Source organism: Melopsittacus undulatus, chromosome 7 (genome assembly GCF_012275295.1).
Source record: "Melopsittacus undulatus isolate bMelUnd1 chromosome 7, bMelUnd1.mat.Z, whole genome shotgun sequence".
Taxonomy (NCBI): domain Eukaryota; kingdom Metazoa; phylum Chordata; class Aves; order Psittaciformes; family Psittaculidae; genus Melopsittacus; species Melopsittacus undulatus.
This window is the reverse complement of record NC_047533.1, coordinates 38,393,937-38,409,308: the sequence shown is the minus strand read 5'-3', so window position 1 is coordinate 38,409,308 and position 15,372 is coordinate 38,393,937. Positions and strand designations below refer to the sequence as shown.

General features: G+C 53.1%; 1 protein-coding gene across 1 annotated transcript; it reads right to left on the bottom strand.

The window, feature by feature from the left end:
* Positions 1 to 12,593: 12,593 nt before the first annotated feature.
* HAND2 (heart and neural crest derivatives expressed 2) lies at positions 12,594 to 14,584 on the bottom strand. The gene is made up of 2 exons (XM_005145524.3): positions 14,013 to 14,584; positions 12,594 to 12,966 (listed from the first exon to the last, which is right to left on the bottom strand). The coding sequence occupies exons 1-2, from the start codon at positions 14,562 to 14,564 to the stop codon at positions 12,868 to 12,870; spliced, it is 651 nt and encodes a 216-aa protein (XP_005145581.2). The 5' UTR covers positions 14,565 to 14,584; the 3' UTR covers positions 12,594 to 12,867.
* Between the last annotated feature and the right edge of the window lie 788 nt (positions 14,585 to 15,372).

Genomic DNA, 15,372 nt, shown 5'->3' with positions numbered 1-15,372 from the left:
AGGAAGGAAGGAAGGAAGGAAGGAAGGAAGGAAGGAAGGAAGGAAGGAAGGAAGGAAGGAAGGAAGGAAGGAAAAAAGAGAAAGAAAGAAAGAAAGAAAGAAAGAAAGAAAGAAAGAAAGAAAGAAAGAAAGAAAGAAAGAAAGAAAGAAAGAAAGAAAGAAAGAAAGAAAGAAAGAAAGAAAGAAAGAAAGAAGTGAAGGGAATAAAGAAGAGAAGGGAAGGGAAGAAAGGGAAGGAAGAAACCGCACATGCCAGCCCTCCAAAATTAAAACAAGAAGCCCAGAAGTATTCTTTTTGGTATTAATACTATTTAACATTTTAAACTCCGGGAACTTCAAACAAACTTTTTGCAGGGAATAGAAAAAGGAAAGAACTATTCTCTGGAAACCATTTGTTCACAACTCGAACTGTGCTATTTTGGCTTAGAAACAAAACTCGAGACTCCAAACCCTGTCCCCCCCTTCCCCCGGCATATATCTTTTCAGCACACATTTTAAAATAAATATCCTTACGAGTCTTTCCAGAATGCCTTCTTGTTATGAATTGATACGATACAACATACCCCAGCTGTGTGTCTGGAAGTTGGGATTTAGTCCTTTTAATACCAGAACAACATCTGCAGGGAAAACAATTACTGCGGGTTCCCCCCCAAACACACATTATGCACTGCCGGCTGCGGGGGTGGTGTCACCCCGTCCCGGGCTCGGGGTGCGGGTGCTCAGGAGGCATCGGTTATAGGGGTACATTCCCGGCTGGGGGCAGCCCGGCTGAGCAGACGACCGGCACTTCTTGGGCTGGATGTGGAAAACCTGGGGAAAAAGCCCCCAGTTATTCCTTGCTTCAGGGAAGGAGAAGATGGTGTTTTCTTCCTGACTCTCCCTGCAAGCCATGTAATTTACCACGCTTTGCGTCCCGCTACTCAGCAAATAAAAATAAACCCAAGCAAATTCCCTGAACTAGTCTCCACAGAATTTAATGAAACAGCGAAAAGGTTGCCAGAGGTCTCCTCGAAGGTGTCTGGCTAGGGAAACACGGGCCGAATCCGACACATTTTCTCGTCCCAGTCAAAGATTAATTCAGCCTCGAGAACACATTCGTAGGAGCCTTCTTAATAAACTTTTCCTGTAGGTGTTTTGCCTGAGAAGACCATTTATCATTAAAAACAAAACAAAAACGCAGAAAGCATTTGCAGCGTGATCTCCTGTTTTGGAGCTTACAACAGGTGTCAGAGCTCTCTTTGGGGGGAGTTATATGTATGTATGTCTCTATATATGTACAACTAAATAAAATTACCACTTTGTCCATTTTAAACCATATGTGTGCAAAAGCAATCATAGAAAAATGGTAAAGTTTTAAACACCTCTGCTCATAGGGCTCAGACTCAGAATATATTGTATGACCCTATTATCATGTTTCAGTCTCTATTTTCTTGTCTCTTTTGATGAGACGCTGCAGCTTTAATAAGCTGTACTCTTTCAGTCTTAGGTTAGTATATGCCTTCTTAGGGCTGGGTAGTTTAAAGAAACATTTAATTTCAAAAATAAGAAAGACGCGCGAGTAGTGGCATTGCAAATCACGTAATAAATGCAACAGTATTGACATCTACTACGATGATCGTCCACCAGAAATAAAAAACTACTACTAAGCACATGGTTGAGGTCATTTACCTCTAGAAAAAGGGTTACAGCTTGTATGCCTCCCTGTATCCAGCGTGATAATACCTTTTCCTCAGCCAAGGGGGGCGGGGGGGGAGTGGAATATAAATAAAAAGAACCTCCGAGCTCGTTCTCAGTTAGGGAACATCATTTCGAACAGATGCTTTACGGAGTGGGAGCTAGCCACCAAAAGCCCTGAAGGCAGAGATCTTAACCCAAGTAGATGCAAAGCTTTTTTATCCATCCATCCATCCATCCTTCCCCCCCCACCCCACTCCCATCCGTATGTGCATATACCCAAACATTCCTGTAGCTAGTGCCTAACGCGGCGTGTTACTCCAGGCTGTAGTAGAGGGGATGCACATAATCCCCTCACAGGTCCAGTAACTTTAGGCTGCTGGTTGTTTTAGGGAAGCTTTGGAAAGTTTAACAAATGTATATGGGGACTGTTTTTTCCCTTTTCTGCTCCTCGGCAACCCCGTTGGGCGAGTACAGGAGCTCGCCGCGCCAGCCACCTGCTGGGCAGGGAGAAGGGGCTCCGAGGAAGATGGATCCGGGTTCCCGGCTCCCCCAGCCGGGGGATGCGCGGGAAATGCGCGGAGCTTCCGCCAGGGCGCAGCCTGGCAACCCCTACCCGGGCGATGTGCGCAGGGGAGGGGGCTCATCCCTGCCTGCTGAGGGCTGCTCTCCACATCAAACCATGGCTTGTCTCTCCTCCTTTTCCCTCCCGGGACCCCACCGGAGTCAAGACCGAGCCGGTTTCCTAAAGGCAAACTGCCTGTTTCAGAGCCCAGCCCGGCCCCGGGGTACAGCGCACAGGAGGATGCTGTGCGGCTGAGGGAAGGATGCCAAGGTAGCCCCTACGCGGCGGCTGGGGCTGGATTTAAAGGGAGGGAGCAGTGAAACGCTGCAAGCCCCGCAGCTTGCAGCTTCCATTGCAGTGCCTACGGCAAGGCAGGCTCCGGCGGGGACTGGGGTCCCCAGCCCTGGGTGCTGCGGAGCCCCGGTAGCGGGGAACTGCTTCTTTTCCCATATATATGTGTGTGCATGTATAGGTATATACATAATCATATATATGCAATTACATATATAATTCTTTTTCCCTCCCAGAGTGTGCCGACTTCATAAGCAGAACACAGCAGAAGGAGAAGGAGAGGTTGCCCTGCCCTGCTCCCGCCCTGCTTTCCCCCAGCCACAGGAGCTTCCAGGTCTGTCTGCCTCTCCAGGAGGATGGATGTGCTTCATGCCCCTGCCGCGCAGTGAAACCCGTCCCGTCCTGGGAACGACATGTTGCCTAAATAAAGATAAAACGTGCTATACATCACAAGCTTTCCCGGTTATTCTCAATGACTTGTCGATTCCTTTCCCCCCTTTTCCACACCCCATCCCCCTCCCCACCCCCCCGGCACACGTGCAATGATAGAAAATGGTTTTAAATGACGAAGGGTCACGTAGAGCCATCCTGATCGTTTAGTAAAAATAACAGAGCTATTATAGAGCTGAAGGAAGGAGCCAGGGAGTCCACCCACACATGCTTCAATATTGTGCCTCCACTGAATACACACAGAGGCATATATATTTTTTATGTATTTCTATTTTATGTGTATATTTATATATAAAAATGTATATATATATTTATATATAAATATATGTGTGTGTGCAGAGGGACGGTGCCCTTCAGCACCCTCTCATCAGGCAGTAAAAGCGAGCAGAGATAACGGTGCGCACCCATGTGTGTCGGGGACGCGGGGTGGGATACGGAGGGTCTGCTTGCATGTCCGGGATGGAAATGAACGCAAAGCCTTTTATGAAAGCCCGGGAGACAGCATTTGTACACTAACCTACACTGTCTTCTTTTTTCCATCTCTATTGTCGAAAACTGGAAATAATTAAACACGTTAAAGGTTTACTTTTGAAACCGTGGCTGGAGTAAACTATGATTCAGGTATAAATAATTACCAAAGTCATGAAAGCGACAACTGCTACATGTGGTTTATTCATTGCTTTCTTTCTCTGCTTTTTTTTTTGTTGTTGTTGTTCCTTTTTTTAATCGTTTGATAATTTTAATCCTTACTGTTTGCCAAATTCACATATTTGTAATTTACTAAACTTTATCGTCTCTACCAGGATAGGGACATTGTACATTACTTTCCAGACCCGTCCTGCCCTGTGCTGGTGAAGAAGCCTGTCTGGAACAAACTGGATGCTCCTCAAGAAGGGATAACGCTATTACCCCGGTATTTGGAAAAGCTTTCCATATCAGATTAGAAAAATCAGAACTGAATAAAAAATGCTTCCCCTTTCATAAACGCTACCAGCCCTACTCGATTTCAGACTCCAGAGAAGAAATGTGCTATTGAAGAAAAGAAATTGTTCAAACACAATAGATCCGTGCCCAAATAAAAGCATTCCCTGGGGTAAGAGAAATAATATTTGGCCCGAGAGCACGAAAATAGAAGTACCTATCAAGTAAAAGTCTTGGAGAAAGAGGAGAAAAGTGGATGTATAATATACACCATGTAAACAAAAGACCAGGACTGATTTAATCCCCATTTTCTTCGGCCTGCTCCTACTTTTTTTTTTTCTCCCCTTAGACTACAATTTCAACCCATTTGTCTTTTCAGAAAGCCACGGTGAAAAAAGGGAAAAAGGCAGAGAAAAGAACTTTTTTTTTTCTTGCGTGTGTACTCTTTTAAAATCTTTTTGCATAGTAAGACACCACTTGAACATGTTCTGGTGTTGTAAAAGTGTTTTTTATCGGGCTGTAAATTACTGCCCCTCTGACTGAGCAGCCGGAAATGTAAATCACACCGTAGAGCTGAAGTTATGAAAAAGTTTGTTCCTCTTTCTGTGTCCCAGGAAGATCGAAGGGCTGCTGGATTGGGAAGTGGGGGGAGGCTTGTTTACTATTTTCCTGCTCCACCAGACTGTTGGCTCCACGGTGCCTGGGACTTTGATGAGAAAGAATGGACAATGTGCAGAGTCCCTTCCTATGACACCCAGGCCACCGCCACTTGGGAGGTCCTCTGGCCTAATGCAACCACAGCTAACTGCTCCCAACAGGAGGCTCTGTGGATCAGGCAGGGTCACAATTATACTTCTGCTACAGGCAAGAGCTTTTTTTTTTTTTTTTTTTTCTGGGAGAAGGAAAAAGAGAGGGAGGGGTGGGGGGCTGGGCGAGCTGTTGAATTAAAGCCTTTCAATTCATCTGGGGAAGGAAAGAAGGAGGTTGGTAGGAACCGTCTCCAGCAGACATGAGCAAAATCAGGTATCCATCCATAGGAAAGTGATGGGGATAGCTATCACGCCAGACACCCCGCCGGGAGCAACAGGCCTCCCCCCGGTCGTGCGAAGTGCTTTGGGGACTAATCCGCCAGCGGGAGAGCTCTCTGGTGCCAGATATCGCATGTGCATTGCTGCTCTGAGTTGGGGAGCACCAGAGCCCCTGCCGCAACAAGCCCTTAAGCATCACTCACTGGAGTGGAGAGGGAGAAAGGCTCTAGGAGGAGACAACCCAACACCTTGGCCTCCCATTTCGGCACCCCTGGGTGCCGAAATGGGAGGCCAAGAATGTTTTTTGGGGATGGCGGGGAAGGACAGCAGTGTTAATACACGTTGTATGTCCCAGAGAGGCGGATGAGTTTCTCAGCGCGGCGCTGCTAAACGCCGCGCTTCTCGCCGTTTACGGGCAGCCGTGAAGAAAGGCCGGGAAGGAGGAAGAGGGGGGCTCCCGACCTCCGCCGCTTCCCAGGGTGGCGGCTGCCGGTGCCGGCGATGGGAGCTGCGCAACCGGGTCCTCCCCGCTCCCGGCGGCCGGGCCGGGTGAGCGCCCAGCACCCGCTGCACCCATCCCCTCCTCCCCCAACTCTCCCTTCCGTCTCCGCTCTCCTTTTGAAACCCCCGAATTTATCCCCTCTCCGTTACCTGCCCCAGCTGCCCGAGCCCCGCGGGCCTGGAGCTTTGGGCAGATTCGGCTCCCGGGTTCTGCTTCCCCCCGCTGCCTGTGGAGCAGGGCGAGAGGTACCACCTGGTCCCCTATTTCCCCCGGAGCTGGGGGACCTCTTCGCCACTCAGCTCCTGGCAACCCCCTCCAGGCGGCGAGACCCGACCGCGGGAGGAGGGACGGACTCCGGAGACCACCCCGGCCGCGGCCCCTCTCCCCGCCGCCCCCCGCTTACCTGGACGAGGCTCCCCGTGCTCGGCGGCGTGCTCGCAGTGGGTCGGGGCTAAAAGGGGGGCCTGGCCCCCCGGTTGGGGAAAGGCCCGGTCATTGCTCCCCCCGCACCACGGAGGGATCCGGCGGGAGGAAAGAAGTGGGAGGGGGAGAGGGAAACCCTTTTTTTTCCCTCGCTTTCTCTTCCCGTTTGAGCCGAAGTGACCCGCAGTATCTGGAGAAGGTTTTTGTAGACGTTTGAGAGGGAGGGAGAGAGTTTTCTGCTGAGAAACTCAATCTGCCATACAGTAGCGGCTGCATCTGGGATCTGTCACCGCTGACAGCACCACAGGGCACAGACATGATCTTCCGCACAACACTGCAACTCCCCAAAATACCCTCCTCTCTCCCAAGGTGTCTGCCGGGTTGCATCGCTCTCCTTCGCCAAAAGGGGGAAAGCAACCTGAATTCCCCTGCAAGCAAACACACGCAGGGGAAGGCAAGAGAAATCAACCCCCCCTCCAAGCACCCTGCCGCCGAGGATGCAGGGCGAGAGGCGATGTCGTGCTCGGATAGCGCAAAGACCATAAATGTAACGCGCTAGCGCCGCGAGATTCCCGAGAATGACTTTAATGAATAATTTCGGAGACAGTTATGGCTTTAGGTAATTACTGCGCGGCTCTATGAAAACCAGATTTGGGAGAGAGGCAGTCAAGGCCGGGCCATGCGCCTCGGCTTGCCCCTGCCAACCCTTCCCGGTTCCCCTCCGGTCTCCCCCTGCCCTCCTCCCGTGTGCTGCCAGACCTCCGGGTGTCCCCGGAGCCCCGCAATCCCGCCCCCCCCACCTCCCACCGCTGGGGTCCTCCTTCGGGCAGGACTCCCAGGAAACCCGCGGAAGCTTGAGGAGGGAGAGACCTATTATTATTATCAATATTAGTTGCAATCTTCCGCCTCCTGTATTTTCTGGCAGGACATTTAATTGTCTTTCGGGCCAGTTTTAGAAAGCTTCTAGGGGTTTGCATGCATGTTTAGCTTTTTAAAAAGTTCATTATACGCAGCTGTTCCAGCCTATGGCCACATATGGCATGCGAATAGAGACCCCTATAGGAGACTCGTCCTCTCTATTATCCCCACATGTTTGCTCAATACATACACAGCCGGGAAAACGGCTCTACTGCTATGCATTAACATATAATTTTACATTTTTCTCCCGAGTACTCTGTGCAACGCAGGGGCTCCTTCTTGCTTTGAACAGCCTTCACAGTTCGCAAATAAACAGCTCCGAGACGCAGGCACGCCGATCCCATTGTTTACCGAGTACGTTGCTTGCTGTTCCCAAAACCTCGCTCCCGACTGGAGCCGTACATAGCCCCTTGCACCCTCCCGGGGGGACCCCTGGGACCCTGCCCCTCTCTGGGGTCCCCCCACGCCCCTCCGGCAGGCTGATACAGCTCAGGGCCAGTGTCTCCCAGGGAGCAGTGCTGGAGCCACGGCCTCAGCCCTGCAGAAGAGCTCTCCCGTAAAGGCCAGCAGTGTGGGATTTGCTGGGATTTTTTTCGGCTCGGGTTTATTTCAGTGGGCTATTATTATAACTTTTTTTTCCTTTACTTTTCCTTTCTTTACTCCCCCTCTTTCCCAGCCTTGCCCGAGCCTTGGGGTTGGTGGCTGTGGTGGGAAGCCGAGCTCACAGCATACCCTTTGCACTGATTCAGAAAGGAAACGTTCATTTTCCTTTCGAGATTACAGATAGGCACAGCTGATCGTTGCGGTATCTTATGGGGTTTATTTTATTCTGCTGGAACGGAGAAATAGAAGCATATCTTAAATGTATTTTTAGGGTCACGGAGGGCTTACTTCCCCCCCCCCCCCCCACCCTCCACGGCAAGCGTGTTTTACCCCGAGAATTTAATTCTTCAGACAAATAGTTTAATATTATCTCTTTCCTCTGGAGACGGGATCAACTTCTTTCTCATCCACCTCCCTTTTCCTGGTAGCAGCACTGATTGTAACGTACAGCTGGACAAGCGTCAGCCGTCCAAGACTTTGTGAACAGCCAGCGGAGGTTCAAGTTGTATTTATCCAATTGTTAATTTTTATACTTGGGGAAAAAAAAGAGTTGCACGAAACGTACAAAACCATAAAGTACAACGTTAGTGGAAAACGAGCACAGCGACCGTGGTCTCGAGACCCTCCGAGCCAGGGCTACTTAGCTGGCTGGTCAGCGGTACCGTCAGCCAGCCCCAGAATTAGAGGCGATTCATTAGGATTCAATAACAGGTGCAAAGCCACCTCCTCGCCAGGAGCACGGAGGAACCGCCGCGACCCGCCGTAGCCTCCGGCTCATGGCCGGCTGCAGCCCTGGTCCCAATGAAGCTGCCTCTGCCCTCGCGTATGCGCTGCACTTTGCTTCGTTCTTTCCTCCCTGCCAAGACATAAGGTGAAAATCTGCCTGGCTCTGTATTTGTTTTGGAACACAGAGCTGTGAGCGAATGCGCCGGGAGAAATCAGGCTGAAATAAAGCAAGCACTGGGCCGGGGGCTGGGCGGGCAGGGGGAGCACATCGCCTTGCGGAATGAACGCACCGGTTCTGCATTCCCAAAGCCCCAAACAGAAAAATAAACAAACAACCTCGGCAGCGAACTCCGCTAGAGCCGGAGCCTCCTGGTGCTCGAAATGGGCTTATCCGGGGAGCCCCGGGGCCGCACCCGCGTCCCAGCTGGCGGCCGGGACTTGGAAAGCGCCGCCGTGATTACACCCAAGCGGAGAGCAGGATGGCTCCTAGCCGTCTGATCTGACGTCAACATGTCTCTAGCTCCTCTCTGCAAGATAGAGGGAGCTAAGCCGGGGGAGGGAGAGCTCTAATCATTCCCAGATGTCTCTAATAGTAGATATAAAGACTTATTTAGTGTCTGAGAATAAATTTGTAATCAATGCTCTACAATCTGATCATCAAAGCAAGGACATTTTTAAGGAAAATGGGGGTAGTGGGGAGAGCTGAGGAAGAGGGAGACACACACCAAGCTGGTTTGGAAGTGGGAGGCACAGGGACTCCCAGAGAGGTGCTGGCCCCGCGCATCGCCCGGCTTCGTTAGAATTTATGTGAATATATAATTCAGATAACAACTCTGCTTTAATCTCCATTGCACGGGACGAGCTGAAACAGCTGAACAGTAATTGGCCAATTAGAAATAGAAAAGATCGGAGCTCGTTTGCAAAGGCACGTATTTCATGGCCCGCAAACAAAAAGAAATAATACCAAATTAAACATTGATAAGCCCCTCGTTACAGCAGAGGGGATTATGTCTGCAGGCGAGCGGAATGCGTTTCCTTCCCATCGCTACTTGGTGGTTTCTTAGGGTTATATTTGTGAGTCGCTGGGCGAGTACGTGTGAAAAAGGAGGATTAAGGTTAGGTTTCCAAGCGCAAAAAGGGGATATTTTGCTTAGAGGTTTTACTATTAACCTTTTCCCCGCCCTCCCGCCCACCTTTCAAGCTCTGGTTGTCTCCGTGGCATCCCCGGGCCGCGATTTATAATCTTACAGCTGCCCGCGGATGTCTCGGCGGTTGTTCTACGGATGCCTGCGGCTTGGCCGGAGCGGCCCCGTTACACCTCTTTGACAACGACATCAAATTAGCACTAATTATTGCAATAATCTTTTGATGCAGAAGAGTGCTCCTGGGAACAAGGGGGTGAAAAAAAAAAAACAACAAACCACAACACAAAGCAAAACGAGGATAAAAAAAACCCATCACAGTTTATCGTCCTTGCCGTCAGGAATGCAGGCATGCCATGCACGTCTGATAGCAATGAGGGCACTAAAACAACCCCTAAAGCAAAAGCAGGACTGGGGGTCTAGCAAGTTGCAGGGAGCCCCCCCCCGAAGCCCCAGTACTGTGGGCTACCGCCTGTGCTAGCTGCTGGCGGGGGGCACCGGGTCGGCCCTTCTCTGCTTTTTGCTCCCCAAAACCCCAACGAGCTCTAAAACCCCACTCTGCGATCTGCTTAAACCGGGCTCCCCCAGGGCCTACGCCGCCACCGGGGAGGTCCTCGGCTCCCTGCAGGGGGGGCGGCGGCGCTGTTTCGGGCGTGCAGCCGGGCCCGCACCCCGGGGAACCGAGGGCATGCGTCCAGGGGAGGGCAGGGGATGGGATGCCAGCCGGGGGAGTTTTATGGCTGTTTTACTTCAACGGGAAGAAAAAGTTTAAATTGGTATTTTCTCTTGAGTCAGAGCAGAGTCGCACTCCTTCAACGAGGAGACGAGGAGACCGGCTATAACACGAGTAAATTTGGGCCATGAGCCCTTCTGCTAGGACAGGGCTTTAGGACCCGGCTGCACACCCCGACCCCCTGTCCTCCTCTCTTCTTCCTCCCCCCCCCCGGCACAGGACAGAGAAATGTTGCAGAGGCTGCCATCCCTCCTCCTACGTGACTCTCAGCTCGGAAATAGCTCCCCAAAATGCTTTGGCTCCGAGGAATTACTGGACAGGCCGCCGGGGCGGCGATGCCCCCGGGTGCGGGCAAGGTGCGGGCGCAGCGCTTCGCTGTTATCAGGCCTCGGCTCCGCTGGTGGAGAGCTGGGGCCAGGGCACTGGCATCCCCATCTACCATCAATTTACCTTCCTCTTCCCCATTTAGCTTTTAACGTCAAAACCTACATTTTTGTCGGCTCCGGCCTGTCTAGGGCTCTTGTGATTTAGCTGCGGGAATGACCGCTCCTGAGAAAATGGCAACATGCTCATTAGCGAGCAATTAAAAGAGATCGTCCTTAGCAGATCCAGAGCAGCTCCCGGTTCTGAGAAATTAGGGTTTAAAAAATGCGGAATTATTGATAGGGAAAGATCGGAGAGCCGATTCTCCGGGCGGCGGGGCACGCATCCCCTAGGGAGCTGCAGCCCGGCCACTCGGTCGAAGGGAGGATACAACATCTGCAGGACGTGCCGCACTGCAGCCCTCGCAGCCATCCCTCGCCCCCCTCCCTCCTTTTTCCCCCCCTTTTTTTTTCTTCTGATTTTTGTATGCCGTAATAAAAAAAGAATGTCAGTTTTTTGCAGGGGTGGGAGTGCTAAATGCTCCAGTTTATCAGCTGGGCAACTAACAGGCAAGGAAAAGCAAACCGGAGGGGGGGGAGGGGAGATTCTTCTTTCCTAGTGTTATAAACAAAGGCAAGTGTCTGTAAACATAGACCCACGCCGGAGCGCAGACCCGGGCTGCCTGACCTGACGGGAGGGAGGGCACATCACTTTTGTCTGGTTGTTGTAACCCCGCAACCTCCCCACTGTCAGCAGGGGCTGCTAAACGGCGCGGGGGCTCCCTTATCTTTTTATGGGCAATTGCACATCTACCTCCGCTTAGTGTCGGTCTCGTCGGGAACCACTTTCTTGGGCGCGGCGGCAGTGGAAGGCAGGCAGGTAAGCAGCCCTGGACCTGGAGAGAGAGCCATCTCGGGTTAAGTTGAGGTTCTTTCAGTAAGGGTTTAAAATACGAACCCAAATTTTGTTACGGAAAAGGGGGGAAACCTTGCGCTTAACCGGGAATTGCCCAAAATACCTAAAGCAGCTTCTTTATGTAAAAGGCTTAATTTTTTTCCCTCTCCTGCCTACGTACAGAGGGATGCCACGCAGTTCCCAGCGCTGAATGTCTGCGGCTCGTCCCAGCACCGGGGAGCAGAAAAGCCACCGGCCAGGCACCGGGTCCCTTGTACAGGAGTCGGCAGGAGGGGGGAGAGATAACCGAACAGCTATAAGGGAAAAGAGATATTTCTGGAGGAGATGAATGTACTGAGAAGAGCCAGAGACTGGCTATGCAGTTTGCAGTCAGAAAAAAAGGAAAAAGTTTTCTTAAAAAATAATAATGCAGTGGTGGGCTGGAAATGTGCAACCCAGGAGAGTTTTGGGAACCACAAAGTTAATATTAAGTTCACCGTAGCTCATTGTAAATCTTACATATCCCTCCCCGGCCCCCCTCCTGCAAATCCCTTGCCTTGTTCACTCTTTCTTCCTTGACGTAAAATTACCTGCTACATAATCACTCCGTGCAAAGCCCTCCGGCCTCTCTCGCCTGCCCCGGCACCCTTCCGGGAAGCTGCCGCGCCGCCGGACCCCGCTCCGGGCTCGGCTCTCTCTGAGAAAAACCGCGCATCGCTGTTATTCCTGATCTGCCAGGGTTTGCACCCTTGTCCGCTTCCCGTTAGCAGTAGGTCTCCTGCATGGAGAACACCACCACAAGGAATTCCTATTCAGCTGAACTGCCGTTTTCTGTTCAACACACACGGGGCTAGCGAGCTCCCTCCCCTTCTACCCCTCCTCTCACTCAGTCACTTGTTTAAAAATAAACTTAGGAGCCATCTTTATAATTTAGTTTACTTCCGAATATTTTAAATATTATGAAAAAAAAAAAGCCATAAACAACGCTATTATTCAAAACATTTTGAGGTATAAAACATAAAAAGATTTGGATTTTCTTTTTTTCTTTTTCCTTTTTTTTTGGTTTTGTAAAAAACACACACAGTGGTTTATTGAGTACTTACAACGTTTACATCTTCAATATTAATTAGATTTCACTTTATCCCTTACGGACAGAAGTGCACATAACCGATAACTGTTGAAAACATCTTCAAATACTGAACGACCACAACAAAATTACAACACTAAATACCGAGTCAACCGAAACATTGGTGCAACCGCTTCTGTTGAAATATAACTTTATAATCCCATGAATATTTATATCCAAAAGGCCAAGTATTAAAGATACACTTCACATACACACTAATGCCAGGGAGGGATCTTTTTTTTTTCTCCTTTTCTATGTTTCTGTTTTCCCTGTGTGTTTTATACAGAGCAAATAACATTCACGAAACTATTAGAGACATTACCCCTTACCAAGCTGGAGTTTCCTCTTCATATATGGAATGCTTTTTCCCTCTCCTTCAATATCCACATTTTGGGGGGTTGGGGGAGAAATTGCACATAAATAAACTGGACGATTCCAAATACAAAGAGTCCTCAGAGGAGAGCTCGCTACCGAGACTAAGAGGACGGCTCCTCCAGTCCTGCCGTGCTCACTGCTTGAGCTCCAAAGCCCAGACATGCTGCGGCCAGCCAGTCCTCCCTTTGGTTTTCTTATCGTTGCTGCTAACTGTGCTTTTCAAGATTTCGTTCTGGGGAGACAGGATGCGAGGGGAGAGAAAGAGAGGGGACAGGAGAAAAAAAAGGTTAGAGTTATTCCTCCCCTTTCTTGGTCGCCTTTACCCTGCCCCAGGAGGGAAAACTGCGAGGAGACACGGTCTCCCCTCCGAGACCCGCGAGCTGTGGGGGACAAAGCGGGGGGCGGCCTTCGCTGGGCCCGGCCGCGGCGAAGCCACCGCCAGTGCGAGCGGTCCCGCGTCCTGCACGGCCGCCTGCGGTCTGCGGCAGAGCCGGGTCCCGCTCTGTTCTGCCACCGCTGCCTTGCCGCTGTGCTCGCCCGGGGCCTGGCGACACGGGAACGGGCTGGAGATCAGCACGGCGCCGGCGCCTAAGGGATGGTGTGGGTTACGGTAAGGTCCGTGCCAAGCCGTCCCCTCCTGTGGTCCGGGAAGGAGATGGGCACAGAAACGTGTCAGGGCAAAACATCGAGCCTGCGGCCACCGAAACCTGCGGCAGTATCTCCCGAGCGTGCCGTAGGGCCTACCCGAAATCGGACTTGCGCTGCCTCGCCAAAGCCGCCTCTCCCGCTGAAAATCAAGAAAGTTGAAGCTCGGAGCTCACTGTCAGGAGACCTCCGCGCTGCCCACTCTGTGCTTGGCAGAGGGTTACTCGGCTAGGCAGGTAATCGCCACACCAGCCTTTCATCTAAGAGAGCAGAGGCTTGCCTCCGACGGGGTCACTGCTTGGGAGCCGGGAACGGACTACTACTACTACGTTCCCCTAGCCCGGGAGCGGACCTACTCGGGGGGCCTACTGTGACTGCGGTTCTCCCTCGGCTGCTTGCAGCCACGGGGCCGGACCCTGGCGCTCCGTGAGAGCCGACAGGCACCCACGGCTCTATCCTGTCTCTCTCTGGGCTGGCAGGTATGGCCAGGGACAGGAGGAACCGAGGTTTCCACCATGGACATCACCCGACGACCCGACGCAGCCAAATGACAGGAACGCAGGGATGGCACACCTGCGGGCGCCCGACAAGCCCCCTCTCTGCGGCCCCCCCGCCCCTTCCAACAGCACTGACCAGCTCTTTCTTCCTCTTTTCCTCCTTCACGTCTGTCTTCTTGATCTCTGCCTTGAAGGCCTCCGCCTCCCCGTTCTGGTCGTCCTTCGCCAGCAGGTCCATGAGGTAGGCGATGTAGCTGGTGGCCAGGCGGAGGGTTTTGATCTTGGAGAGCTTGGTGTCAGCGGGCACGTTGGGGATGCACTCCCTCAGCTCCGCGAAGGCGCTGTTGATGCTCTGAGTCCTGCGCCGTTCCTTGCGATTCGCCGTGCCCCTGCGCTTCACCGGCCGGGGCCCCCCAAGCCCAGGCGGGCCGCTCCCGGGCGGCACCCCTCCGTAATGGGAGTGGTCCATGCCCGGCGCCCCGTTGGCGTACTCGGGGCTGTAGGACAGAGCCATGCTGTAGTCGGGGGGGGACATCTCCGGGTGGCTGCTGATGAGCCAGCCGTGGAAGTAGGGGTTCTCCTCGTGGCCGCAGCGGGTGGCGGCGGCGGCGGCGGCAGCGGCGGCGGCGAAAGGGTAGCCCTCATGGTGCACCACCGGGTGGTGGGGGAAACCGCCCACTAGACTCATCCCCGCTTCCTAGCGCACCCCACCCCGCCCCCCGGGCCCCAAAACAAAGGTTTCCCTTCCCCGCCCTCCCCCCACCCCCGCTGCACCGGCGGGAGATGCTCCCCGCCGCTCACCCCTCAGCACTGCCCCGCTGCCCGCTGCCTCTCCATAGGGCGCTGCTGCAGAGTCCCCGCGGGTACCCGAGCGATCCCCCCTCCCCGGCCGCAGCCGCTGCCGCTCATGCGTTGTGCCTCCACCTCCTCCTCGCCCGGGGCCGGGTCCTCAAGGAAGCGCGCACAGGAAAAAAAAAACCAAACCACCAACACAACCGCTATGGAGAGAAGTCGACCAAAAAAAATGGCTTGGCTTCCCAGCCCGGGATCTTCCTGGCCTCTTGCTGCCCTCCGCTCAAGCCAAGTCCGCCGCTGCCCGGGCGGGTGGTACTTACACGCGGCCCCCCTCCATGCGCCCCCGGCTCAGAGCGGGCGGGCGGCGCTCCCCTCTGCCCTGCGCGGCGGCTGGGCCGTCAGTGCCGGGAGGGCGCGGGCATCCTTGCCCGCTGCTCCACGGGGATCAGCGCCCCGGCGCTACTCTGGGGCATCCGCGCCGCTGGGCCGGCAGCGAGACTGGTGGCGGCGGTGGGAGGAGGTGGCGGCGGGGCTCGGCGCGGCGCGGGGCACGGGCTGGGCTCCCCGGGACGATCTCCATGAACAGCTACATGTTTAGGGCCGCTCGGGTTAATATATGTCGTCAGAAGCGGCGGCCGCCAATGGCTGGCGGCTGGGGCGGGGCCCGCCGCCCTCCGCAATAAAACTTTTTGATGTTCGCT

Bases quoted from the DNA above. Each gene is read 5' to 3' on its own strand.
- HAND2 (XM_005145524.3), bottom strand. From the start codon at position 14,564: ATGAGTCTAGTGGGCGGTTTCCCCCACCACCCGGTGGTGCACCATGAG. The intron at 12,967-14,012 runs GTCAGTGCTGTT...CTGTCTCCCCAG, and splicing joins AAAAGAGGAAGAAAGAGCTG to AACGAAATCTTGAAAAGCAC.